The sequence below is a fragment of the Sciurus vulgaris genome (assembly GCF_902686455.1).
Source record: "Sciurus vulgaris genome assembly, chromosome: 7".
In the NCBI taxonomy this organism is placed as follows: Eukaryota; Metazoa; Chordata; class Mammalia; order Rodentia; family Sciuridae; genus Sciurus; species Sciurus vulgaris.
Window position 1 is genome coordinate 31601948 of NC_136467.1, and position 25932 is coordinate 31627879.

Consider the following 25932-nt stretch of genomic DNA (forward strand, 5'->3'; position numbering starts at 1 on the left):
ACTTTGTTATAATCTCAGGATATAATAAGTCTAAAGAATCTATGAATTCTGAATTGGTAGCAAGATTTGATTTGTTGGACAGGCCTTGGAAAGAGGAATATAAAACATTTACCTAGACCCAACTCAGCTGAAACAACAAAGACGTTTTATGCTTTGTTTAAGCTGGTAAGTGTTATGATTCCTGGAACAACAGACTTGCTGAAAACTTGACACACTTTTCCTTCTGGTATGTCTTTGCATAAATTGTTCCTCTTCTGCAAGATTAAATGATAAAATCTGAGTTATTGTGTCCCCACTCTCAGCTTGCATTTAAATCTGTTCCTTTTCTCTGCCTCTTTTCAAAGGTGCAAGCATACAAGAGCTAGCCCTAGCTAATGGCCAAACACTGTGTCCGAGTCCGGTCCCAGAGTCTTTTAACCTCTTGCTTCCAAGTCCGCATCTAAAGGCAAAAACAACCCTGGAGACACGGCCCTCCCCCTGGCTGTGATAGGCTGCTTGGAATAGCAACAGCCTGTGTCACCGAAAAGGGCAAAGCCTTCGGAAATAGAAACAAAGTTGGTCACAAATCACATTGGCTTTGCCCGAAGTTTTTTTTTTTTTTTTTTCCCCCCTCACTCTTCTTTAGCATGCTACCATGGGACAAGTGACCACTCCTGTCAGCGGGGGAGGTCGGGGTGGTCTGCTGGCGAGGGAGAGGCTGTAACTTCTGCGTGACCATGGTACCTGTTGAAAACACAGAGGGCCCCAAACTGCTGAACCAGAAGGGGAGAGAGGCGGAGACCGATGGCAGCTACGGAGCCTGCGGCGGCCGGCGTCCTGCCTGCCGGGGAGGTAAAGCGAGACGGCCGGGCTCGGGTGACAGACCAGAGGGGGCAAACTGTCCGTTAGTGTGCGTGTAGGTGTGCGCGCGTGTGTATGTGTGTGTGTGCGCGCGCGCGCGCTGGGTGCGTGGAGAAAGGGGACAGTGTCCGGTGGGACGCGGAGTGACCCAAAGCTGTAATGCGAGGATGGAAGTCTTTTTAGGACTTTCCGTGGTAAAATATGGAAACAATGAGTTACATACCCGCTGCTGGTATGAAGGGTCCCATCAGTTGTGTTTACATAACCCAATGTATCAATCTTTTTCATTTTGGAAAGTTTGGTCAACGACTTTGTTTGTAAATGTACACACACACACACACACATTTTTCATTTATTGTTGCAAAAAGACAATACATAACAAGTGAACATTATAAGCACCTTTTTTAAAAAAATCAGTTTTTCAAAGTAGGGTTCATAAAAATTATTTGTTATGTAATCAATGAACACAACTTTCTTTTAAAATTCCTAGCATAATTGTACTGAACTTGTTATCCCAAGCCTGAACCCCCTTCTTAGCTTGTTCCTGCTTTCTTTGAAACTAGCCTTTCAAACTGAGGTTTGTTGAATACATTTTCCTTCCCAAGGTGAAATTGGAAAAGTTTTAATTCATTTCAGTGGTCTTTGCTAATCCAAATTCTTTCCTTTACATACACATTTATGATTTCCACAAATACACTACACACTCTGGCCACCTCTTCCTATTTATTTAGTTTGCAAAGAAATAGAGACAAGTTGTACTATGAAATAAAATCACTGACAAGTAATTCTGTCCCTTCCTACTGCTTTCCTCAGCTCTTCTCCTCCTAGCCATGTATGATAGTCCCAAATTACATATGGAAATGTCATAAATAACCTAACATGCTAAATGACACAAGACATTTGCCCGTCACCCTGAAATAAGTCTACATTCGCTGTTTGCATTATGGGTTTGCCTGATTTTGTTGTAGCGTCCACATACCCTCCCACCAAGGTGAAGTGGCACCTCCTCGGGAATGAAGAAACTGTCATTCTTCCTTGTCTTGTTCCATGCTCAGTTTCCTCTTGCTTTCTCACTTCTAGTCAAACAAGAAGGGAGAGCTGGGGCCATTTTTCAAAATGGCCTCACCCTCTTAAGCAAAGCTGTTCCTTCCCTAAGGGTTTGCTAGCTAATTCAAAGTTCCCTGAGAGCAGGCAAGAAAAAATTTGTATTGGGGTGGTGGGGGTAAAGAGAAAGAGTTGCACAGTTCTTTTCTCTGAATCCCCAAGAAACTGAACTGCAGTGTAGACAGCAGAGCAAGCCGAGGTGATGGTGACATCCGCAGGGTTAGCTAAGTGGAGTCAGTGATAACATCACAAAGATGAAAAGAAATTCTTTCCAGGAGGGGCCTTTACAGTAACCATGAAAAACTGACTATTTAATTTTGCTATGATTTTTGAAAGCATGGTAGACCTTAACAGCTGATGTTGTACAAGTTTGCAGTTATCCCCAAGGAATGCAATATATATTTATGCTTATAAAGGTTGTCTCCATGCTCATGATTTAACTTCAAGTGCAATTGTAGACAAGTGATAAATGAATATTGTAAATTATTATTCAAGTTTAATTTAAAGTGAACCTTCATTATATAGAAGAGAAAGCCTGTTTCCCTAAAATCTCAAATGAATACAGCTTTGATTTATGCTATATGTAGTTTAGATTTAGATGAATACAGAACCTTTATAATTACTTTTGTAAATTTTCCTAACTTGTCTTAAACATCTCTTGGCACCCGCAAGCAATTATACACATAGTTGTGTAAATGAATGCATATGCAGCCTTGCTATATGGTTTCGACAAGTCATTTAGTACTACTCATTAATATTGGGGTAATATCTTAGTATTTTATGAAGATGTTGAGGTTGGATGAAATAATATTTGTCAAATACTCCTTTTGGCTTCTTTGCATGTTAATCTTCCATAATTTCTTTCATCCGGGAAATTCAAAGGATTTAAAATATCCTCAGTTCATGAAAATCAAAGGGAGATCAGTCAAATAGAGACTGTTCCTCTGTCCTTTTGGGAACAGAGGAAGGGAAGAGAGAAGAGAAAGAGGTAACACTGGGGAATGATATTGGCTAAGTTATATTGTTCCATTGTGTACATGTACAAATATGTAACAATGAATCCCACCACTATGTACAACTATAATGCAAAATAAAAAAATGAAAAAATAAAATAAAATATGCTCAGTAATTATCATCATATTTCTGCATTTGAAGATAACAAGTTTTCTATATACCTAGATGTTTCAACCATGAAGAGGGATGAGTTACATAACCCAGGACAAGGTGATTAAATCATGTGAGATACTGAAAAACAAAACAAAATGAAAACCCTAAGCTCTGCAATCAAGTCCGTCTTAATATGATTACACATAATGAAACATTTTGGCAGGTTTTCGGTGGCCAACTCTCATTAATTGGAAAGAATGCTTTGTTCCAATGACTAGAAGCTAATGAACTTAAATTCATTTTCAAGCTCTAACTCAAAGTGGTACATTGTTAGTACAGTTTTCAGTGTTCATGGACCTGTTCTAATTGATCTTTGAGCACAGGGTCAAGTTCAATTTGAAATCCTGGTACTCAGAGCAGAAGAAAGATACAGGGGAAGCCAAAAACTACACAGCAGAGAATCTCACACCTGGGGAACGTGGGGCCAAATGATGGGCCATTAGCCCAAGTTCACGCAGAGGCAGTGTGAAATTGACCTGGTGGCTCCTGGCCCAGGAATTTTGATGTCTTCTAAGGAGTGTGAGTTCCCTTAAGTCTCCTTTTGCCCCCATTAGCAATGCCTTTTCCTCTCCCATCTGTCCCAAAATCAAAAACACAAGAGCAATATTTACTGTATAGTCAAAGTCCTCAGCACTGCAAAAAACCCCCTGGAATCTAGAACACCCAGAACTGGGCTCCTGGGCCCACCTGAAAGGGCTGCCCTTTTTCCCTCAGAAAAATGCCTCAGTCAGGAACTTCAGAAATAACAGAAGGAAACTCATAAGCAGTTGTTCTCAAAAACCCTGTGGATTCCTGTTGGAAGCTGAGAGGTGATCAGTATGTAAGATGTGGCTGTAGGTTGGCTCCTACTCAGTGCTGTTCTCTTAGGTTTAGCTTAAACTGGGCCTCCTTAAATTCAGTCCAGCCTGGCTTTCTCAGAGTTCCCTGGGCAGCCCAGAGGAAGTCTTCTTGTCAAGAAATGGAGGAGACTTCTGGGAACAAACTCATCCCCAGGGAAGAGAAAGTAAGGCCAACCAGCTCGCCTGACAATAGAGCTTTGGCTGTGGGAAGCAGTACTCTAACAACAGGTCAGTTAACTTGGGCAGAGTCAGCCTGGGGCCAGGGCCTCTCCAAGTTTGTGAGATGTTGGGTCATTCCCATTTTCCCAGGCTTTCTATATATTAAAAACTCAAGTGCCAAAACTTGTGGAAAAAAATTGTTAATTCTTTTAAAAATGTGGGATTAACAAATGGGTGACCGATAATGACAACAACAACAAATTGTTGCGTGTGTTATGATATTCCCAAGAAAATGACAGGATGTATAGACATATTAACTTGTGAAGAGCTAGGGCTTCGTGTGTCTGGTAATGAGACCAGATTTAAAGATAAACATCTCCCTCTTCCGTCCAGTCAGCACCTCTCTGAGACTGTATATTTAAACTTGGAAATCACATCAAAAGTCTAAATTTGAGACGTTGCACGACTAGGAGGCTTGAGCAAATGACCCTGAAGGCTCTAAACAAACATGGTGGGATTCCTTTCACCACAAACTCCCGGTGGTTTTTGGCACATGCAGCAAGAGCAGCGTTCTTGTTGTTCTCTAAGGACACGTCACCTAGAGAGGCAGAGATGTTGTCCCTTGCCACAGACCCCTCCCAATGACAGCAACGGGAGGCAAACAGGCCTTGGCAGGGCCTGGCAAACATGGATGCGGCCAGCCCAGGAACAGCCAGCCAAGCCCTGGGGCCCACCTGCACAGGCTGAGCCTCAGCCGGCACACACCAGCGTGCCTGAACTGGTTCTCGCAGCCAGTGTCCATTCTGATCGCCAGCGGCCTCTGTCCCAGTCGTTGAATAGTTTCAACACCACCCTGTTCTCTACCAGGTGGGCAGCAGTAGCAGAAGCAGCCGAGGTCCTAGGAAAGGAGTGGCTGATAGGACCCTGAGGTGGACCCACCAGTAGAATTCCTGTGTATTCTCAAGGGGGGTATTTTTTGGTGTTCTATCTTACATCAACTCATAGAAACAGAACTCATAATAGAGTGACTCCACCGTGGGACACCCTGAGGGAACAAAACATAATGTGTATATATGAAAGACGAATCTGCCAATTTTAAAATATAGCTTTTACTTGCTGTAGACGTGTGGGATTTTTCATTCAAGAATAGCTAGTCTTTGAATCATAATTTTATAGGTAGCATTTTCTCAATAGAAAGAACCCAAGTACTATTTAGCCTCAGAGTTAAAAGAAAGTTCTGAGGGCTCCGAAGGGACCCTCCATTAGGGTGCAGTTAGCCCTGATTGCTACGAGTCACAGCTGTTTACCCAGAGTGTGTGAGCAAGAACTGGTTTTATATGACTTTTAAGTTGAGCGGAGTTGAAGCTTTCTAGTTCATGCTTTTTCCCCTCATGAACATTCTCTGCCAGAAGGGTGAATTATTGAATAATTTAAAAGATGCCGCATTATGATGGTGAGAAAGGAAAAGTTGGACGGCTCCTTCCCAAGGGACTATTTGACCAAATACCACACAGGACAATTTCTCATCCTATCTTCTCTCAAAAAAGAACCCAATCTCAGTTAAAATCACAGAAATGAAAACCTCTCAAAATACTTCCCAGTTGAAATGGAGTCAAATAACCTTCATAGTAAATCATACATTTATGTGGGTAATTTCTGTTTTCTTTTCTTTTCTTTCTGCTTGTTGGCACTATTTTCTTTTCCATGTTGTAGCACACTCATTTATGTACTGCTAAATGGCTAGGCATGGGCAATATGCTAATTATTCTGTACAATTCGTGTAAATGTGATTGTAAAATAATTGATCACATCAATCTAAATTTAGCAGCTTCCATTGTTTTTGAACAATGACTCACTTTTCAATGACTCTGCCAAAGTATCAGGGAGAAAAATACAGTCCTTTGTTTGACTTACAGAAATATTTTTTTTTCCTTACGTAAATCTAGTTTAACTTTGAACTGTTCAATTGTGATTTCCTTGGAAGTAATTATTTTTCAAACGATGCATGACTCAGGTCTGCCTGGCACTTTGCAGCTGTTAGCAACGTCTATATCATTATATACAAAATGTTTCCACACTTTGTAGAAGTTGGATTTGGGAGCTATGTGTTAAGCTCATTTAGAAACTTGGCTTGAGATTACATCTCAGCTTCAGAGGTGCAAGACTTTTTAAGAATGGGGATAAGGTGCAATTTGGATCAATTTGTATAATGACAGAGCAGCCCTACACTAATACAATGCTGATTTTTCATTTCTACTAAGAAACTGAAAATATAGAAATCACAAGTCAAAATCACATGAAGAAACTTTTATGATGCAAGTCCAGTCATGTAGGTACTGCCAATTTCAAAAACAAAGGAATTCAAGAATTTATGAAAAGGCACAATTGTTACGCTGGAAACAAGGTATCATTTTATTTCCTTTGCTATCAACAAGAGAGACTGTTTCAAAGTTTTACTTTTATATTATGAAGATTTTAGCACATGGATTCAGATTAAACAAACTTTCATTAAATGATTGTGAACCAAGTGCTTCCGTTACTATTTTTCCTTCTTATCTTTATTAAGGAGTCCATGAGGTAGTACTACCCCACCTCACAGATGGGAATAGAGGCTGGTGGTAGCTGACATTTACCAAGTGCTGACTGCCTTCTTCCATGCATTCTTCTAGCTCATTCATTCTCACAACTCTACAAATTATATAATACAGTTATCTTTGTCGTACTAGTGAGGATGCAAAGGAATAGAAAGTTTAAGGTCTTTCTGGACCTGTCAAATTCTAGCCGGCAACTATGGGCACTCTGATTCAGACTCTTCACCTTTCAGCCTAGAAACCTGCTAGAGAAAAAGCAACGTGACTTGTCCCATGCAGAACTGATAGTAGGTGACAGCATGGGGATCTGAACTTCAGTATTCTAAATCCACTCCAGGGTTTTGCCCTCTTGACTGAAAATATCAGTTTGTACTCTTTACTTCCGATATGTCTAATCTGGGAATTTGGGAACCAGTTACACTCATTTCAGAACTGATTGCATTCTATTTTAGCTAGTTCCCTAATTTTTTCATGTGGCCGTTTTTTCTGTAAAATTTTAAGTTCCAGGATAAAATATATATTATTGTACCTATCAGATCTCAGAGCTGACTCATTGTGCTTAGAAAGATCTGTGTAATCCATAGTAAATTGGAATTATGCCCCCTGTATCTCCAGCCTATAGATGAACGGCATCAGATCCAGATGTGACCCAGGAAACACCTCAACACAGTGCTCATCCCGACACCAAGGCTGGCTGTGGGGACCATCTGCATAAGCCTTGTACATACATGCACATAGGACATACCCTATTTTTACATGAACAAACGAGTGAAGAAGAGCTGGTTAACCTGAACTAAAAAGCATTTTAATTCATCAAACATTTATGAAGCAACTGTGTGAGAGGCACAGTTGAATGTTTCAGAGTAAGAAGGATATTGAGGACATTATCCCCATCTACAGATTTTACCAACCCATCAGAAAGATAAAAATCTACATAGCTACAGTCATGCACCGCATAATGATGCTTTAATCAACAATGGACTCATACATGACCGTAGTCCCATAAGATTATACTGTACCTTTAACATACCTTTTCTATGTTTAGATACATAAACACCATTGAGTGACAATTGCTTACAGTATTCAGTACGGTAACATGCTACACAATTGTGTAGCCTAGGAGCAATGGGATATACCATATTAACTACATATGGAGTAGGCTAGATCATCTAAGCTTGTGTAATTAAACTCCACAATGTTTGTAGGAACAATGAAATTGCCTAACAACATACTTCTGAGAATATATCCCTGTTGTTAAGCAAATACAGAGAGTCTACTAGCAATCAGATATGATGCTGGGCCTCGGAGTCCAATAGTAAATAAGAGACATCCATGCAATGCAGATGCTGATTGAAAACTCAGAAAGGGAGGCAAGGGGTCAGGAGGTGGTCAAACACATAATACCACGATAATGCACAGAGGAATGAGTTTGACCTGTTTCTGAAGCCTCTTGGAAGACAATGTGACTAAGTTGAGTCAAGAAGGCATAATGCCACATAATACGGTCACCTCATACTAGACAAAGGTGCCAAAAACATACACTGGAGAAAATATAGCCTCTTCAACAAATGTTCTTGGAAAACTGGATATCCACATGTAATAGAATGCAAGTTAACTTCTGTCTCTCACCCTGCACAAAAATCAACTCTAAGTGGATCTAAGACCTAGGAATTAGACCAGAGACCCTGCACCCACTAGAAGAAAATGTAGACCAAACACTTTAACATATCGGCTCAGGAACTGACTTTCTTAACAAGACTTAGAGCACAAGAAATAAAATTAAAAATCAATAAATGGGATGGCACCAAACTTAAGATCTTCTTCACAGCAAAAGAAACGATGAAAAGTGTAAAGAAAGGCCACAGAATGGGAGAAAACCTTTGCTACCTGCACCTCAGATAGGGCATTAATTTCCAGGATATAAAAAGAACTCAAGAAACTTAAACCAAAATAATAATAATAATAATAATAATAATAATAATAATAATAATAATCCAATCAATAAAGGGCAAAGGAACTGAACAGACACTTCACTGAAGAAATATGAATGCTCAACAAATATGTGAAAAACAGTTCATCATCTCTAGCAATTAGAGGAATGCAAATTAAGACTACATTGAGATTCCATCTCACTCCAGTCAGAATGAGAACAATTGAGAATACAAGTAACAATAAATGTTGGCAACAATGTGGGGGAAAGGGTTTGCTCATACATTGTTGGCGGAACTGCAGGCAGTACAAAGATTCCTCAAAAAACTAGGAATGGAACCACCATTTGATCCAGTTATCCCACTCTATGGCATAAAACAAAAGGACTTAAAGTCAGCATACTATAGTTATGTGGCCACATCAGTGTTTTCAGCAGCTCAATTCACAATAGCTAAGCTATAGAACCAACCTAGGTGCCCTTCAACAGATGAATGGATAAAGAAATTGTGCTATATATATACAGAATGAAATATTACTCAGCCATAAAGAATGACTTTATGACATTTGCCAGTAAATGCATGAATCTGGAGACTATTAGGCTAAGTAAAATAAGCCAGTCCCAAAAAACCAAAGAGCAAATGTTTTCACTGATATATGAAAATTAAACCACAATAAAGGTGGGGGGAGGGGAAGAACAGAAGTTCAGTAGGTTAGACAGAGGGGAATGAAGGGAAGGGAGGGGGATAGGAATACAAAAGACAGTAGAATGAATTGGACATAATTTTCCTGTGTACATATATGAAAATACCTAAGTGAATCCCATTGTGTACACCTGCAAGAATGGGGTCCTAATTAGAATAAGATCTATTCCATGCTTGTATACCTTTGTCAAAATGGATTCTCCTGTCATGTTTAACTAAAAAGAATCAATAACAATAATTAAATAGATAAAGGATCAAAAAATAAATAAAAGATAGAAGGTGTAACTGAGGCCAACAGGTCTACAGAATATCTAAGCATAGAAAACAGCATAGATACAAGTTTGGAGAAGGGAGAAGGCCAGGTTTGGGGAAGTGGAACATCTTGGTAGGGCGGGAGCACAGAGGCTAAAGAGGATGACCAGGAATCTGGAGCTGCACACAGGGACCCTGCTGGGAAACCAGGGTGGTGACGTGTGAGTAGGAATTCCTGGGAAGGTGACCATATTCATTTAGAGAAATCAAGAAAGCTGCTGCAAGTGATGGTGTAGTGACAGAATCGAGTTTTCTTTGAAAACCCCACCAACGTGTCTCCAAATTCTCCAGCTAGAAGAGGTCACCATTCTTTCAATATCCAAATAAAAATGGCTGCAGCTTCCATGTAGTGAAACCCACACACACCTCTATACCTTCTCCGTCCCTGCCATCCCATCTTGCCCAGTACACCTGCTGTGCTGGTTCTTCCGATGCTTCCTGCACCCTCTTTTGCTTTCCCTGGATTCTTGTCTTCACTTCCAGCCACTGGTCTTTTCCCTTATCCCCACTCTAAACCATAAATAGATTACAGGCCTTAGCCCTTCACATTCCCAAACCCAATCTTATAAACCCTTTGCTGATTGATACTAGTGATTTGAAAAGGGCTTTCCTGCCATGTACTAATAGGTGGGCCCATTCTTTCAAATTCTCTTGTTGAATCCACTCTAGGAAACTTCTCTTAAACTCACTTTTCTAAAATCAGCAGGTCTTTTACTACATTGCTTCCTAGGCCTCTCTCTCCATCCTCATCCACACAACTGGACAACTTACCTGACCTTTTTTTCCAGTTCTCCTGTTTCTGAGCTCTCTTAACCTTTCTTTACTGATATCAGTCCCATTCTCTCTCTCTCTCTCTCTCTCTCTCTCTCTCTCTCTCTCTCTCTCTCTCTCTCTCTCTCCAAAATTCTCCCTCTATATTATGTAAAGCACCTCAGCCTTTTCTCCCTCTCCCTTCTTGTTACCCATCTATCATGAACATGCCCTGTGAGCTTCTGCCTTCTTATCCATGTGAACATTCAAGCCTTAACTGTAATAAATACAGTGCCCTTCCTAAAAGGACCTCTATCTATAGGATTTGCAGTTTTATTTATGTTCTTTCCATTTTATCTCCATGATTGAAGAATTTTAAAAACACAGGGGCAGTGATTCTCAACCATTTTTGAGAAAAAGAAAAGTGATTTTAAATAGAAAAACAACTTCAAATTCTCACATTATTGTCTTTGCAGTTTTATAGTTACCAACTAGAAAATAAATTTAGAATGACAGCTATTGTGTATTCCCTAACACACTGATTTTTTAAAGAAGTTTTCATCACCTCTATATACATTTGAAATTTTGAAATACAAAAAAAAAAAAAAAAAAAGTTACCACTTCTTCCAGTATTGAAGAATCATCCATGGAGATACTTTATAAGCTGCAGTGGATGTTTGAACGTCCATGGCTCACCGAAGCTCACACACATGAAGACTCTCCTTCCTAGAGGCATCAGAGGTCTCTAGGTAGGATGGCTGCTGGTTCTTTATCCTGATTCAACTTCTCTTAACCAGTTCTTGAAAGTCTCTACCAGAATTGCAATAGAGTTAAAGGTCAGAAATATTTGTCAGAGTTCACACTTAACACTAAATGAAATGCAGATGTGACCCTAAGTACAAGATCAGACAGTAAAGTGTTAGAGATCCCATAGTGCATCCCCATCTGACAGGTGCAGAGCTTTGACCACCCAGGAAGAGGGAAGACAGATCTATGGACTCTTTTTTTGGGTACCATGGATTGAACCCAGGAATGCTTAACCACTGAGCCACACCCCCAGCCCTTTTTATATTTTATTTTGAGACAGGGTCTAGCTAAGTTGCTTAGGGCCTTACCAAGTTGCTGAGTCTGGCTTTGAACTTGTGATCCTCCTACTTCAGCCTCCTGAGCTTCCAACGGTTGGAAGGTTTTGCCCTACAGCTCAATTTTTCCCATCCCATCCTGTCATTATTACTTTTTTTCTGTGTCTCTTCAGAGGGTAGCAATTTTCAGGATCTCAAAAACTTGGGACTAGATAGGAAAGAATTTGGCTCATTGCATTTTGGAATATAAAATCAGTCAAGAGGGATCAAGTCCAGAAGAGCCACTGGAATAGTGTATTCTATGAGTTGTAATTCTTCATATAGCGATTTTCACAAGCAAAGAACTGTAGATGGCTTTCAATGATCCAGGAATGATATCCCCTAGTCATAATCAGACTAACAGTAGTTCCCCAAATAACAGTTTCTTTCTTGGTGCAGCAGATTCACAATAGAAAAATAACTTTAGGAATCAGAAATTTGGCCTTCAGTTGTGCACATCAGTTTTGCCTCTAGTTTCAGATCCATGACCAACTGCAACCAGGCAAACAGAGTCAGGTGTGTCAGACATTTGCTATGCAACAGCCATTCCAATTCCTTTCTGATTTTCTGCCTTTCCTATCTTGGTAACTAAAAGATTCAATATGTGCTTCCCAGTGCCTCTTGCAGCCAAGTTTGACCAGTGATCTTCTGGGTATGCCAATGAGACATTAGGGTAAATCTTCCAGGATCCTTCTGGAAAGGCCCTCCGTGATACAAGTAGAGAGGTACCTGCTCTGAGCCTTCTTCTATCACCTCCTGCTTTTGACTCTGGTGGTGTGAGAACCTTACTTCTGGAGCTGTGGCAGCCACTTGCAAATAAGGTAACAAGTGGGGGGACAAAAGAAATCCTCTGCAGAGGAGACAGAAATAGAAGGGTGGGTAAATATGACTCCATAGAGACACCAAATCCAAGGTGGTCTTTTGTGAATTCAAAAAATGCCATTATGTAAGTCCCTATTTTCCAGGTTTGGGGGTTCTTATAGTCAAAAACATCATATCTGACTTGAGGGTAAAGAGATTGCCACAGATCTGGTTTATTGATGAGTGCTTTTCAAGTAAAATAGAAAAGGTTGCATTTTCAGATGTTCTGAATATAATTTTTTTAAAAAAGATTCTTTGCTTTCTTTCTCCCTGTGAAAAAAAGATGTAGGACATCTGTGTTAGTCTATTTTTTCGTTATTATAATGAAATCCTGAGGACTGAGCTACCCTACCACTGCGCTTCATCCCCAGCCCTCATTATTTTTTATTTTGAGACAGGGTCTGGCTGAGTTGCCCAGGTTGATCAGAAACTTGCAATCCTTCTGCCTCAGACTCTCCAGTTGCTCCAGCAAACTTTATTTTTAAAAAGGTTCATAGGTCACGGTTTTAGAGACATTGGATTTGTCTCTGATGAGGACCAAAATGCAACCACCGGTGGGAAGAAGAGATCGCATCTCTAAACAGAAAGGCAGAAAGGTCAGGCCCAAGCTTCTCTAACTACTCACTCCCACCAGAACTCGTCCCAGGAGCCTTCATTCCCTTCCGAGGGCAGCACCCCATGACCTGACATCTCCCATTAGGGCCCACTTTGATCAAGTTCCCGCCACCTCCCATATCACTACACTGGAACCAGAACTCTGACACATGAGCCCCTGAGGGACAAACCACATCCACACCATAGCAACCTCTGATGATGAAGAGTAAACTAAGGTGAAGGTCGAGCTGACTGAGAACCGAGATGCCGACAGAACGAACAAGACAGGTGGGGGAGAATAAAATCGCAGAAGCAGAATAACTGTCCAAAATCTGTGCTGTGGAGGATAAATATGAGAAACTATTCTAGGGTATAGGTGAAAAGGACAAGAAGATAGATATAAAAAAGAAACAGAACATATAAATAATTACGCCTAAACAACTGGACCAAAAATACAAAAAAAAAAAAAAAGAAAATTAGAAGACTTTTTTTTTTTTTTTTTTTCCTGAGCAGAACTCAACAAGCACCAGAAGAATTTAGAGGAAATAAGCACCCAAACTTATCCTGATGAAATTGTGAATGGAAGAAAGAAAAAAATCAAAGGAAAGAAAGAAAGCAAAGAACAAAAGTCATACAGGTAGTCATGCAGGGAGAGAGATAGAGGGGGGAAATCAACAACAAAGCCAAAGGCAGGCAAGTACTAATACATCAACTGAAACAGCGAGATCCCTCCTATCAATAGAATTGGAAAATTATTAATTTTATGAAAGTATGTCTGTGAAAGCACTTCAAATCAAACTTGGGATTGGAAAAAAAAAGGGAAAAAGAAAAAGAAAGAAAGAAAGAAAGAAAGAAAGAAAGAAAGAAAGAAAGAAAGAAAGAAAGAAAGAAAGAAAGAAAGAAAGAAAGAAAGAAAGAAAGAAAGAAGAAAAAAGAAAGAAGAAAAAAGAAAGAAAGAAAAGAAGGAACGAAGGAAGGAAGGAAAGAAGAAAGAAGGGGGAGGGAAGGGAGAGGAGAGGAGAGGAGAGGAAAGGGGAAAAGAAAAGAAAGCTGCCTATCTTTTTTGTTTGTTTGTTTCTGGAATGTCAAACAATAGTTGGTGTTGAGGGAAGCCAAATTTCTGTTGGCCTGAGTTTCACTGTGTGCTGTAGGGAGGATTAGGGTTCAGAGAAGGGGTTGGGAATAATGGCTAGATAAAGGCTAGAGCCTATATTTATCACCACATGGGGCACAATATGTGGTGCAGGGCCCAAAGGCAGTGTCTTGGACTGTTGGTGGGCTGCAAACCCCATAGCATTCTCTCCATGGACTGTTCTCTGGGAGTTTGTGTTAGAGCAGTCTTAAGCCAGAACACCTCATTCATGGGCTTTCCTAGAGCCTCTTCTGAGCATGGCCTGTGACATAGACTCCTGCTCTCAAGGTGATCCTAACCTAAGGCAGGAGACAGAAATAGCTAAATATAATCCAAGTTGCTGTGATACAAATGCAAGAGAGAGGAGAGATCAATGCTAACCCAAGAAGGGAAATCTGGAAGGTTTTGTAGAGGTGGACATATTCGAGCTAGATCTTCAAAGACGAATCAGGTTTCACCAGGCTGTGAAGGAAGCTGGAAGACACTGAGATGTGAATGGGGTGGCAAGGGGCAGCATAATGAGAAGCACAAGTGAAAGAAGAAGAAATTTCTGGAAATAGTAAATGGTGCAGCTGGGCCAAAGAATTGGTGTGTATATAATGATGTGGAGTTAGAAAACCTGGATCCTGAAAGGGAACTGCTAAACACTGAATTTCATCAAAGTAAAGCCCACCATTACATAATGCTGTGTACTGACCTTAGTCTGACAATACAACTGTGGGAGGCGGGGGCCTAGGATCAGTACCCAGGAGTGCTGTTCCTCTTCATTCAGTTATTAACTCAACAAACAATGACTATTTTCCTTGTGCCAGATGATTGCAGGTGAGAACACAGATATGACTAAAGCAGGGTTTTACCTTCAAGGAACTTTGAGTCTGATAGTGAAGCAAACAAGTCCTTCAGTGAGTGCCTTACCACGGGACAGGCCCTCTGAAAACAGTCTGTGTACAGAGGGAACATGAAGGGGCTGGGAGCAGCTCAGCAGAACATAGCGGGGCAGGGCCAGGAAGTGACTGAAGGGTGGTCTTCCAGGGGGAGGTGGTGCTTGAGATCACTACTGAAAGATGAGTTGACATGAAAGGTATTCAGGAAGAAAGAGCCAAGAAAGGGGAGACCACAGCAGCAAGACTCTTTGGGACAACTGCAAGGTTTTTTTTTTTTTTTTTTTTTTTTTTTTTTTAACAAAACATGAAGGAGAGGGGTTCTTTTAAATTTGTGAAGCATTCACACTTGATCAAACTGTATGTATAATTATCTGGCTACCTGCCAAAGCAACCTGTGAGCCTGCTCTTCAGCCTGCTGCAGGATTTAGTCAGGTGGCAAGTATTTATTGTGTGCCCATTATGTACATATGCCGTGGAAGGCATATGGGGGAGAAAGGGAAGGAGAAAAGTAAGCAGAAACTCAAATATTGTGGAAAATGGAGCGTTTCGTGATGAGTGTGTTTCCAGTTGGAGTTCCATCTGACTCACCTTGAGCAGGGACAATGCAGCTATTGTGGAAGCCAGAGCTGCAGTCTCACGGCTGGTGCCTGCCGCCCTCTGTGCTTGAGCTTGCATAAAGCCTCTTCTTTGGGAGCACATCTTCATATTACCTTAGTGAAGCCAGGTCACTACCTCCAGAGGCACGTTGGAGACCTTCCTATTGCTGCTGCTGGTCATCCAGCCAAGTGGCCAGGAGACACACATACAGAATGAGTAGAAACAATAGTCTATGGGCACCAGACAGCTTTGACTTTTGTGATGTCCATGGATAACTGAGAATCCCTTATGGCACTTTAGGGGAGAACAGGGATGTAACCAAAGGGACCCTGGGAAGCAAGGCCATGAGCAAAGTGGTTGGCATGTCGAATGTCACTGTACCATCCAGGGCAGACCACTTGACTTCAGGACTGGGAAGTTTTTGAAAATCAATGCCCATTTTACCCTCTTCTTTAGTCCTGGCTGTTCCTTCTCAGTGCATCCAGGTACCCTAAACTCTTAATGTTTAGGCAACACAAACCCCACCTTCCTGCCATCATTTCAGACCACATCCTATCTTTTCTGTTCACTGCCAGATCTTTTGGAATAGTTCTGTCTCTACTTTCTGGCATCCACAGAATGACATCTTGCTTCTGTCATCATCATTAACCAAAAAGTAGACACTCTTCTTGTTTTTTGTGGGAAGTAGCAACAGCTTCTGACACCTCAAGACTTTATCTGTAGCTCTGATGAAGTCTTGAGGTGTCAGAGGCTGCAGTCTTGGGATTGGGTGACCTTACACACTGAATTAGAAACGCTGAAAGGGCAGCTAGAGGGTTGTAAGTAGAATATCAGCAGTTTTAAGTCTCCGTAGTAAGGTGTCTTCCGTAGTAAGAAGTCTAGTCTGAGGCAGCACCCCGTAAAGCATGGACTAGGGAAGACAAATAAAATTCAGACTACTAAAACCTTAGCTTAATTCTGTAGCATATAACAGCATGTTGGTAAACTCTCCACATGGGACTAAGGTCATAGAATGTCCCAGTTGAAGTGTGTAACCTCACAGGTCTAGAGATAGATAAAAGAGAAAGATGGATAAGGGAGAGTAATATGTTATATAAAATTGAAGGTAAAATGTTTCATACTAATTCATGTGGAAAGACCTTTATTATGTCTCTGAATGGATATACTCAGTATTAAGTTCAGGGACTCTGACAAACTGGGATGGCTTCCAGACCCTTTGCACACATCCGCATTTGCCAGTGTCCTACAAGCCCTGGCTAAACAACTAGGCAAATGATCTAAGTCCAGAAAGCAGAAGTAAAAAGCCAGATCCCTCTTCTCTCTGGAGGCATCTTCCCCAGACTTCAGGAAGCAGGCTTTGTGACCCCCTACTCCTTTAACGCACTTCCTCTAACCCTGTCCAAGATAGGATAACAGAGCATCAAAGGAAGGAATCCTTGAACCCTAAGGAGTCTTTTTTTTTTTTTTTTTTTCCATTGAAAGAAATGCTATTTCTCAACTAATAAAAGGAAAAGCAAGGAAGGGGAAGGAGGACAAGGTGGCAAGGACAATTTTCTACTACACAAGCAGTTCTGGGATTCATCTCCCTATATCCTTAATTCAATGGTCCCGGTCCTGACTGTCCTTGGTCACTCTAGATGTCCTTCTAGTGCCTCACTCAGTGTGTCTCCCAAGGGTTTCAAGCTCTAGAATTTCTCCAATCAGAATATCAGAGACCAATTACCAATTGCCAAAGACACACAGGAATCACACACCAAACATAGGTAAAACGAATAGCAAGTAAAGGTAAGAATAATACAATATTCTTTTCCAAATGTGAAGGCTCCACCTACTTATTCTGTAGTAGAGGAATTGTTGATGATGGTTTTAAGACTATAGAAGAAAAAGAATATGTGGAAATTGACAGCCTGAATCATATGGAATGACCTGAAAGTACTCTATATAAGAGAGTGCTTTAAAGTCATTTTGCATATAAAAATAAAACAATATATGATAAATAATAGATAATGGAAATATCACCAGATACTTAAGTTTCTTGGGAGCAAGGACCATATCTGTTTAATACCACTACATATATACATATTTCAGCACCTAGGAAAGTGCCTGCTATGTAGTGGTGCTAAATACTTATTTTCTCATTAGCTAGAGAAATTGCTGATTTAATTTTAATTTAATGCTCTAATTCTCATAAATTGGTTTATTTAATAAGAATGGTTGCATTCTTATTTGTTCCTCCATCTAAATAGTCAGTGTTTTCTTTCTTTCTTTTTCCCCTTTTGGTTTCTATTTATGGATTTTTGGAATCTCCCAATTACCATATCCTACCAGTATCCTGTAGATCCTGGAATACTTTGGAAATTTGCAATGAGAAGAGCTTTAGATCACCTTCATTTGATCTGGTTATTTAAGGAGAGCTGAATAACATTTCCAAACTATACCCTCCTCTCCTCCAAAAAGGCAGGGTTAAATGGCTTTGCTGACTGTCTGCCCCAAGTAATTGTTTTTGGCCCATGTGCTGCTTCTTCCCCACCTCCTTTGCTGGATCCTTCTCTTTTAATGTTAAAGTTTCCCAAGTTCCAGTCCTAATCCTACTTATTCTTTTCCACTATTCTAAGTGATCTCTCCCATTCTCTTGTTTCTGACTCCCAAATACATATATCTAGCTTTGATCTGTCTTTGCAACTCCAAAACAGTATATCCAGTCCACTACTGAACATTTGTACCCAAATATCTTCCAGGTAAAAAAAGTAAGGCATTTTAGTAAGTCCAAAGTGTAACTTGCTTTTTGTTCCTCTTTTCATCACACACAGTCAGTTCTTCCCTGTGTTGGTCCCACGTGGTATATAATTCTGTACACAGCATGTCAAATACTGTGAATATCACCTCAAAGCACAGAGCCATGTTGGGTCCCAACACACTCTCCCACCTCTAATTCATGATCAGTTGTTGTCATTTTTAGCTCACAGAGAATGCTTGCCTTTGTCTACTTGTCTCCAGTTCCACTTTGAACACCCAGGTCTAACCCGTCATCTCCTTTTATGAAAACCAAGGCAACATACTTCTCTGTGCTCTCAGACTTGCTCCTTGAAGAGCTAGTTTCCAAGCAGCAGCACAAAGGAAAACAAGAAATCCATAGTGTAAAACGTTTTGAAACCAACAACAGGTGTCGGTCAAGCCTATACTTGAAATACAATGAAAAGGTGTCACTGTGACCTGCAAGGCCTACATGAAATATTCCCTCCCAACCTATCCAAGTTCACTCTCTGCCTACTCTCAGCTATCTCTCCAACCCCACCTTGAGCCCCACACACGCTGGGCTGACCATCCACAGTTACTAAGACATGACCAGAGTTTTCCTGTCCTGCACCCTGGAAACTGCCCTCTCCTGAGCTAATAGGCTCTTCCCTTTGCCACTTTAAAAAATTTTGATTTTTATTTTGACATGTAACAAGCACCTGTGCACCTACTACCAGCAATTAATAACTGTTCACCTTTTGACATTTTCCCTAGAATTTTAACATTATAAAAGAAAGTTCTCCCTGATTCATTCTCCTTCCTTCTCACTGAGTGAGTAGTGGATATGGCTGTTTCCCTACCCCGCACCCATGTCCCCACTCCTTCCTTCCAACACAACCTGGACTTTGTGAAGGTTTTTACACTCTTTCCATCCACCTCCATTCCCTCCTTGACATCCTCAGGTGTATCAGCAGAAGCCAGTTACAGCCTCATCATGGCCAGGGAGGCAGGAGGGCAAGTGTCCTGGAGGTTAGTTTCATTTGGTCCCCATTAAACTGAAGGGAATTTGTGGCCCTTCTAGAGGCTCATACCCAGCCCATCTTGCCCTCAGAAGTTTATCTTTAGAGAACTGGAGAGGAACCAGAAGAGCCAGGCTATCTGACTTTCTAATCCAATGCCAAGGCACAAGCTAAGCAGTATCCTTGTTTGTTCAGTCTTTATCATCAGTCATCTGCTTATCTCACATGACTGTCTGCTCTTAACTAAAAACAACATCAATATCACAGATTGAAGGAAACTGGACTTCCTGAATATCTCCATGTCTTTCCTCCTCAACAAGAAAGAAAAAAAAAAAAAAATCCTTCTATAACTCATCATTGGTTTGTGTGTGATTTTCTTTTCTTTTTTTTTTATTGTAAACAAATGGGATACATGTTGTTTCTCTGTTTGTACATGGCGTAAAGGCATACCATTTGTGTAATCATAAATTTACATAGAACAATGTTGTTTGATTCATTCTGTTATTTTTTCCCTTCCCCCCACCCCTCCCACCCCTCTTTTTCCTCTATACAGTGCTTCCTTCCTCCATACTTGCCCCCCTCCCTAACCCTAACTCTAACCCTAATACTAACCCTTCCCACCCCCCATTATGTGTCATCCTCCACTTATTAGCGATATCATTCGTCCTTTGGCTTTTTGAGATTGGCTTATCTCACTTAGCATGATATTCTCCAATTTCATCCATTTGCCTGCAAATGCCATAATTTTATCATTCTTTATGGCTGAGTAATATTCCATTGTATATATATACCACAGTTTCTTTATCCACTCATCGATTGAAGGGCATCTAGGTTGGTTCCACAGTTTGGCTATTGTGAATTGAGCAGCTATGAACATTGATGTGGCTGTATCTCTGTAGTATGCTGATTTTAAGTCCTTTGGGTGTAGACCAAGGAGTGGGATAGCTGGGTCAAATGGAGGGTCCATTCCAAGTTTTCTAAGGAATCTCCACACTGCTTTCCAGAGTGGCTGCACTAGTTTGCAACCCCACCAGCAATGTATGAGTGTACCTTTCTCCCCACATCCTCGCCAACACCTGTTGTTGCTCGTATTCTTGATAATCGCCATTCTAATTGGGGTGAGATGGAATCTTAGGGTGGTTTGGATTTGCATTTCTCTTATTACTAGAGATGTTGAACATTTTTCCATATGTTTGTTGATTGCTTGTACATCTTCTTCTGTGAAGTGTCTATTCATTTCCTTAGCCCATTTGTCGATTGGATTATTTGAATTCTTGGAGAAGAGTTTTTTGAGTTCTTTATAGATTCTGGAGATTAGTGCTCTATCTGAAGTATGATTGGCAAAGATATTCTCCCACTCTGTAGGCTCTTTCTTCACATTGCTGATAGTTTCCTTTGCTGAGAGAAAGCTTTTTAGTTTGAATCTATCCCAGTTATTGATTCTTGCTTTTATTTCTTGTGCTATGGGAGTCCTGTTAAGGAAGTCTGGTCCTAGGCCGACATGTTGAAGATCTGGACCTACTTTTTCTTCTATAATCTGCAGGGTCTCTGGTTCCGAGGTCCTTAATCCATTTTGAGTTGAGTTTCGTGCATGGTGAGAGATATGGGTTTAGTTTCATTCTGTTGCATATGGATTTCCAATTCTCCCAGCACCATTTGTTGAAGAGGCTATCTTTTCTCCATTGCATATTTTTGGCCCCTTTGTCTAGTATGAGAAAATTGTATTTATTTGGGTTTGTGTCCGTGTCCTCTATTCTGTACCATTGATCTACCTTTCTATTTTGGTACCAATACCATGCCGTTTTTGTTACTATTGCTTTGTAGTAGAGTTGAAGATCTGGTATTGCAATACCCCCTGTTTCACTCTTCCTGCTAAGGATTGCTTTAGCTATTCTGGGTTTCTTATTCTTCCAGATGAATTCATAATTGCCTTGCTCTATTTCTGTAAGGTACGTCATTGGGATTTTAATTGGAATTGCATTGAATTTGTATAGCACTTTAGGTAGTATGGCCATTTTGACAATATTAATTCTTCCTATCCAAGAACATGGAAGATCTTTCCATCTTCTAAGGTGTTCTTTAATTTCTTTCTTTAGTGTTGTATAGTTCTCATTGTAGAGGTCTTTCACCTCTTTTGTGAGATTGATTCCCAAGTATTTTATTTTTTTCGAGGCTATTGTGAATGGGGTAGTTTTCCTAATTTCTCTTTCTGAAGGTTCATCACTTATGTATAAAAATGCATTGGATTTATGGGCATTGATCTTGTAACCTGCTACTTTACTGAATTTACTTATGAGTTCTAAGAGTTTTCTGGTGGAATTTCCAGGTTCCTCTAAATATATAATCATGTCATCAGTGAACAGGGATAGTTTGAGTTCTTCTTTTCCAATTCGTATCCCTTTAATTTCTTTGGTTTGTCTCATTGCTCTGGCCAGAGTCTCAAGAACGATGTTGAATAGAAGTGGTGAAAGAGGGCATCCCTGCCTTGTTCCAGTTTTTAGGGAGAATACTTTCAGTTTTTCACCATTTAGAATGATAGTAGCCATGAGCTTAGCATAAATGGCCTTTACAATGTTAAGGAATGTTCCCACTATCCCTATTTTTTCTAGTGTTTTGAGCATGAAGGGGTGCTGTATTTTATCAAATGTTTTTCTGCATCTATTGAAATAATCATGTGATTCTTGACTTTAAGTCTATTAATATGGTGTATTACGTTTATTGATTTCCTGATGTTGAACCAACCTTGCATCCCTGGGATGAAACCCACTTGATCATGGTGCACTATCTTTTTAATATGTTTTTGTATGTGATTTGCTAAAATTTTGTTGAGAATTTTTGCGTCGATGTTCATTAAGGATATTGGTCTGAAATTTTCTTTCCTTGATGAGTCTCTGTCTGGTTTAGGTATCAGGGTGATATTGGTTTCATAGAATGAGTTTGGGAGGGTTCCCTCCTCTTCTATTTTATGGAATACATTGAGAAGTATTGGAATGAGCTCTTCTTTAAAGGTTTTGTAGAACTTGGCTGAGAACCCATCAGGTCCCGGACTTTTCTTTGTTGGTAGGCTTTTGATGACTTCTTCTATTTCAGTACTTGAATTTGGTCTATTTAAATTGTGTATGTCCTGCTCATTCAGTTTAGGCAATTCATATGTCTCTAGAAACCTGTTGATGTCTTCGAAATTTTCTATTTTGTTGGAGTATAGATTTTCAAAATAGCTTCTAATTATGTTTTGTATTTCAATCCTGTCTGTTGTGATATTTCCTTGTTCATTCCGAATTTTAGTGATTTGGGTTTTCTCTCGTCTTCTCTTTGTCAGTGTGGCTAAAGGTTTATCAATTTTGTTTATTTTTTCGAAGAACCAACTATTTATTTTGTCAATTTTTTGTATTGTTTCTTTTGTTTCAATTTCATTGATTTCAGCTCTGAGTTTAACTATTTCCTGTCTTCTACTACTTTTGGTGCTGTTCTGTTCTTCTTTTTCTAGGGCTTTGAGCTGTAGTGTTAGGTCGTTTATTTGTTGAGTTTTACTTCTTTTATTAAATGCGCTCCATGAAATAAATTTCCCTTTTAAGTACTGCTTTCATAGTGTCCTAGAGATTTTGATATGATGTTTCTTTGTTCTCATTTACCTCTAAGAATTTTTTAATTTCCTTCCTAATATCTTCTGTTATCCATTCATCATATAATAGCATATTGTTTAATCTCCAGATGTTGGAATAGTTTCTGTGTTTTACTCTTTCATTTATTTCTAACTTCAATCCATTATGATCTGATAGAATACATGCTAGTGTCTCTATCTTCTTGTATTTGCTAACATTAGCTTTGTGGCATAATATATGGTCTATTTTAGAGAAGGATCCATGTGCTGCTGAGAAGAAAGTGTATTCGCTCTTGGTTGGATGGTATATTCTATAAATGTCCATTAAGTCTAAATTATTGATTGTGTTATTGAGATCTATGGTTTCTTTGTTCAATTTTTGTCTGGACGATCTGTCCAGTGGTGAGAGAGGTGTGTTAAAATCACCTAGTATTATTGTGTTATGGTCTATTTGGTTTCTGAAATTGAGAAGGATTTGTTTGACATACATGGATGAGCCACTGTTTGGGGCATAGATGTTTATGATTGTTATATCTTGCTGATTTATGCTTCCCTTAAGCAGTATGAAACGACCTTCTTCATCCCTTCTGACTAACTTTGGCTTGAAGTCCACATTATCGGAAATGAGGATGGATACTCCAGCTTTTTTGCTGAGTCCGTGTGCATGGTATGTTTTTCCCCATCTTTTCACCTTTAGTCTATGGGTATCTTTTTCTATGAGGTGAGTCTCTTGTAGGCAACATATTGTTGGAACTTTCTTTTTAATCCAATCTGCCAGTCTATGTCTTTTGATTGATGAATTCAGGCCATTAACATTCAGGGTTATTATAGAGATATGATTTGGTTTCCCAGTCATTTGGTTCATTTTTTAAATTTTATTTATTTATTTGTTTGACACAACTTGTTTCCTCCTTTATTTGACAATTCCTTTAGGATAATTCCTCCCTTTTCTGATTTGCTTCTTTGTTTTTCATCTCTTCCTCATGGAATATTTTGCTGAGAATGTTCTGTAATGCTGGCTTTCTTTTTGTAAATTCTTTTAGCTTTTGTTTATCATGGAAGGATTTTATTTCATCATCAAATTTGAAGGTAAGTTTTGCTGGGTATAAGATTCTTGGTTGGCATCCATTTTCTTTCAGGGCTTGAAAAATGTTGTTCCAGGCCCTTCTAGCTTTTAGGGTCTGGATTGAAAAATCTGCTGAAATCCGTATTGGATTCCCCCTGAATGTAATTTGGTTCTTTTCTCTCACAGCCTTTAAAATTCTGTCTTTATTTTGTATGTTAGGCATTTTCATTATAATGTGCCTTGGTGTGGGTCTGTTGTAATTTTGTGTATTTGGAGTCCTATAAGCCTCTTGAACTTGATTTTCCATTTCATTCTTCAGATTTGGGAAATTTTCTGATATTAATTCATGGAATAGATTGTTCATTCCTTTGGTTTGTTTCTCTAAGCCTTCCTCAATCCCAATAATTCTTAAATTTGGCCTTTTCATTATATCCCATAGTTCTTGTAGATTCTGTTCATGATTTCTTACCATTTTCTCTGTTTGTTCAACTTTGTTTTCAAGGTTAAATATTTTGTCTTCAATGTCTGAGGTTCTGTCTTCTAAGTGTTCTATCCTACTGGATATGCTTTCTATGGAGTTCTTAATTTGGTTTATTGTTTCCTTCATGTCAAGGATTTCTGTTTGGTTTTTTTTCAATATCTCTAACTCTTTATTGAAATGATCTTTTGCTTCCTGTATTTGCTCTTTTAATTGTCGATTGGTGCGATCATTCAATGCCTGCATTTGCTCTTTCATCTCATCATTCAGTGAGTGCATTTGCTCTTTCATCTCATCGTTTGCTTCTCTGATCATTTTAATTATGAACATTCTGAACTCCTTTTCTGTCATTTCTTCTGCCATGCTGTCATTGGGTTTTATTGATGTAACATCTAGATTTGTTTGCAGCATTTTCTTTCCTTGTTTTCTCATATTGTTCAGGTATCAGTGGACCGCTGAGATATTGCAGATTTCCTCTATTGACTTACAATGTCCCTGAAGATTTCTATATATATCCTCCCTTAGCCTTCAGTAGCCTGAAGTCTTGGAGGAAGTTGATAATGCGGCGCTCCACAAGGAAGCTGCCTCTCTAGGAGTGGTGGCCTTCAGGTGGGGTATAATCCCTGCTAGTGGGCAGAGGTGCCTCCACTTGTTGACCAATGGTCATCCAAAGGGGACCTAGGCTGCGGGCTGAGGCAAGGCCTGTTTGGGCCTGAGTCTCTGGTTTTACCGTCCTTGTGGGGAAACCTCACCCGGCAGGCAAGACTTACCCGGTGGGGAGGTGTCACTGGTCAATTCCCTCCTAGAGGTTCCCCTCAATTTACAGCTACCGCCTGGGCTGGGCTGCCTTCCTCTGTAAAGTTCCCAGGGGCCCGGCCCTACCTCCTGGGCCTGGGAGCCTCACCCTTCGCAGATGAATCTCCTTAGGCTGCCCCTCCTCAGAGAATCTGCCCGCAGGCCTGGAACCTTCGCTCCGCCCCTAAGCCTGTCTCTGTGCGACTCTTCCACCCAGAAGCCTCCTAGATCCTGGGACTCTGCTCTGCTTCTAATCGCCTGGCTATGCGGCCCCTCCTCTGAGAAGCCACCTGGGGCCCCGTACAATCGCTCTGAGACCCAGAGACCCGTCACACGCCTCTTCCTCCAGACAGCCGCCCAGTATTCCGGTGCGGTCACTAGGAGTCCAAGAAACTCACTTCGTGCCTCCTCCTCCCACCAACCACCCGTAGCCCTGGGCAATCAATCACTCCGAGTCGAAGTGACCCTCCCCGTTCCTCCTCCTTCTCCAGATAACCCCTCGGGTGTTCAGGAGCGGTCGTTCTGAGTGGCTCTGAATCCACGTGATCTGCTGCACGCGTCCTCTTGGCAACTGCCCAGAGCTCTGGTGCGGCCACTCGAGACCAATTGACCCACCACGCTTCCCCTCCAGGCAGCCCCCCTGTGTTCAGGTGCTG

The 25932-nt window shown here is 40.4% G+C and overlaps 1 protein-coding gene across 1 annotated transcript in view; it reads left to right on the forward strand.

Moving 5' to 3' along the window:
* The first annotated feature begins 673 nt into the window (after positions 1–673).
* SLC2A12 (solute carrier family 2 member 12) overlaps positions 674–25932 on the forward strand; it is a 59084-nt gene continuing 33825 nt past the window's right edge. The window contains exon 1 of the mRNA XM_079147112.1: positions 674–831. Within this exon, the coding sequence (XP_079003238.1) occupies positions 717–831 (115 nt within the window). The 5' untranslated portion in view covers positions 674–716. The remainder of the gene's footprint in view (positions 832–25932) is intronic.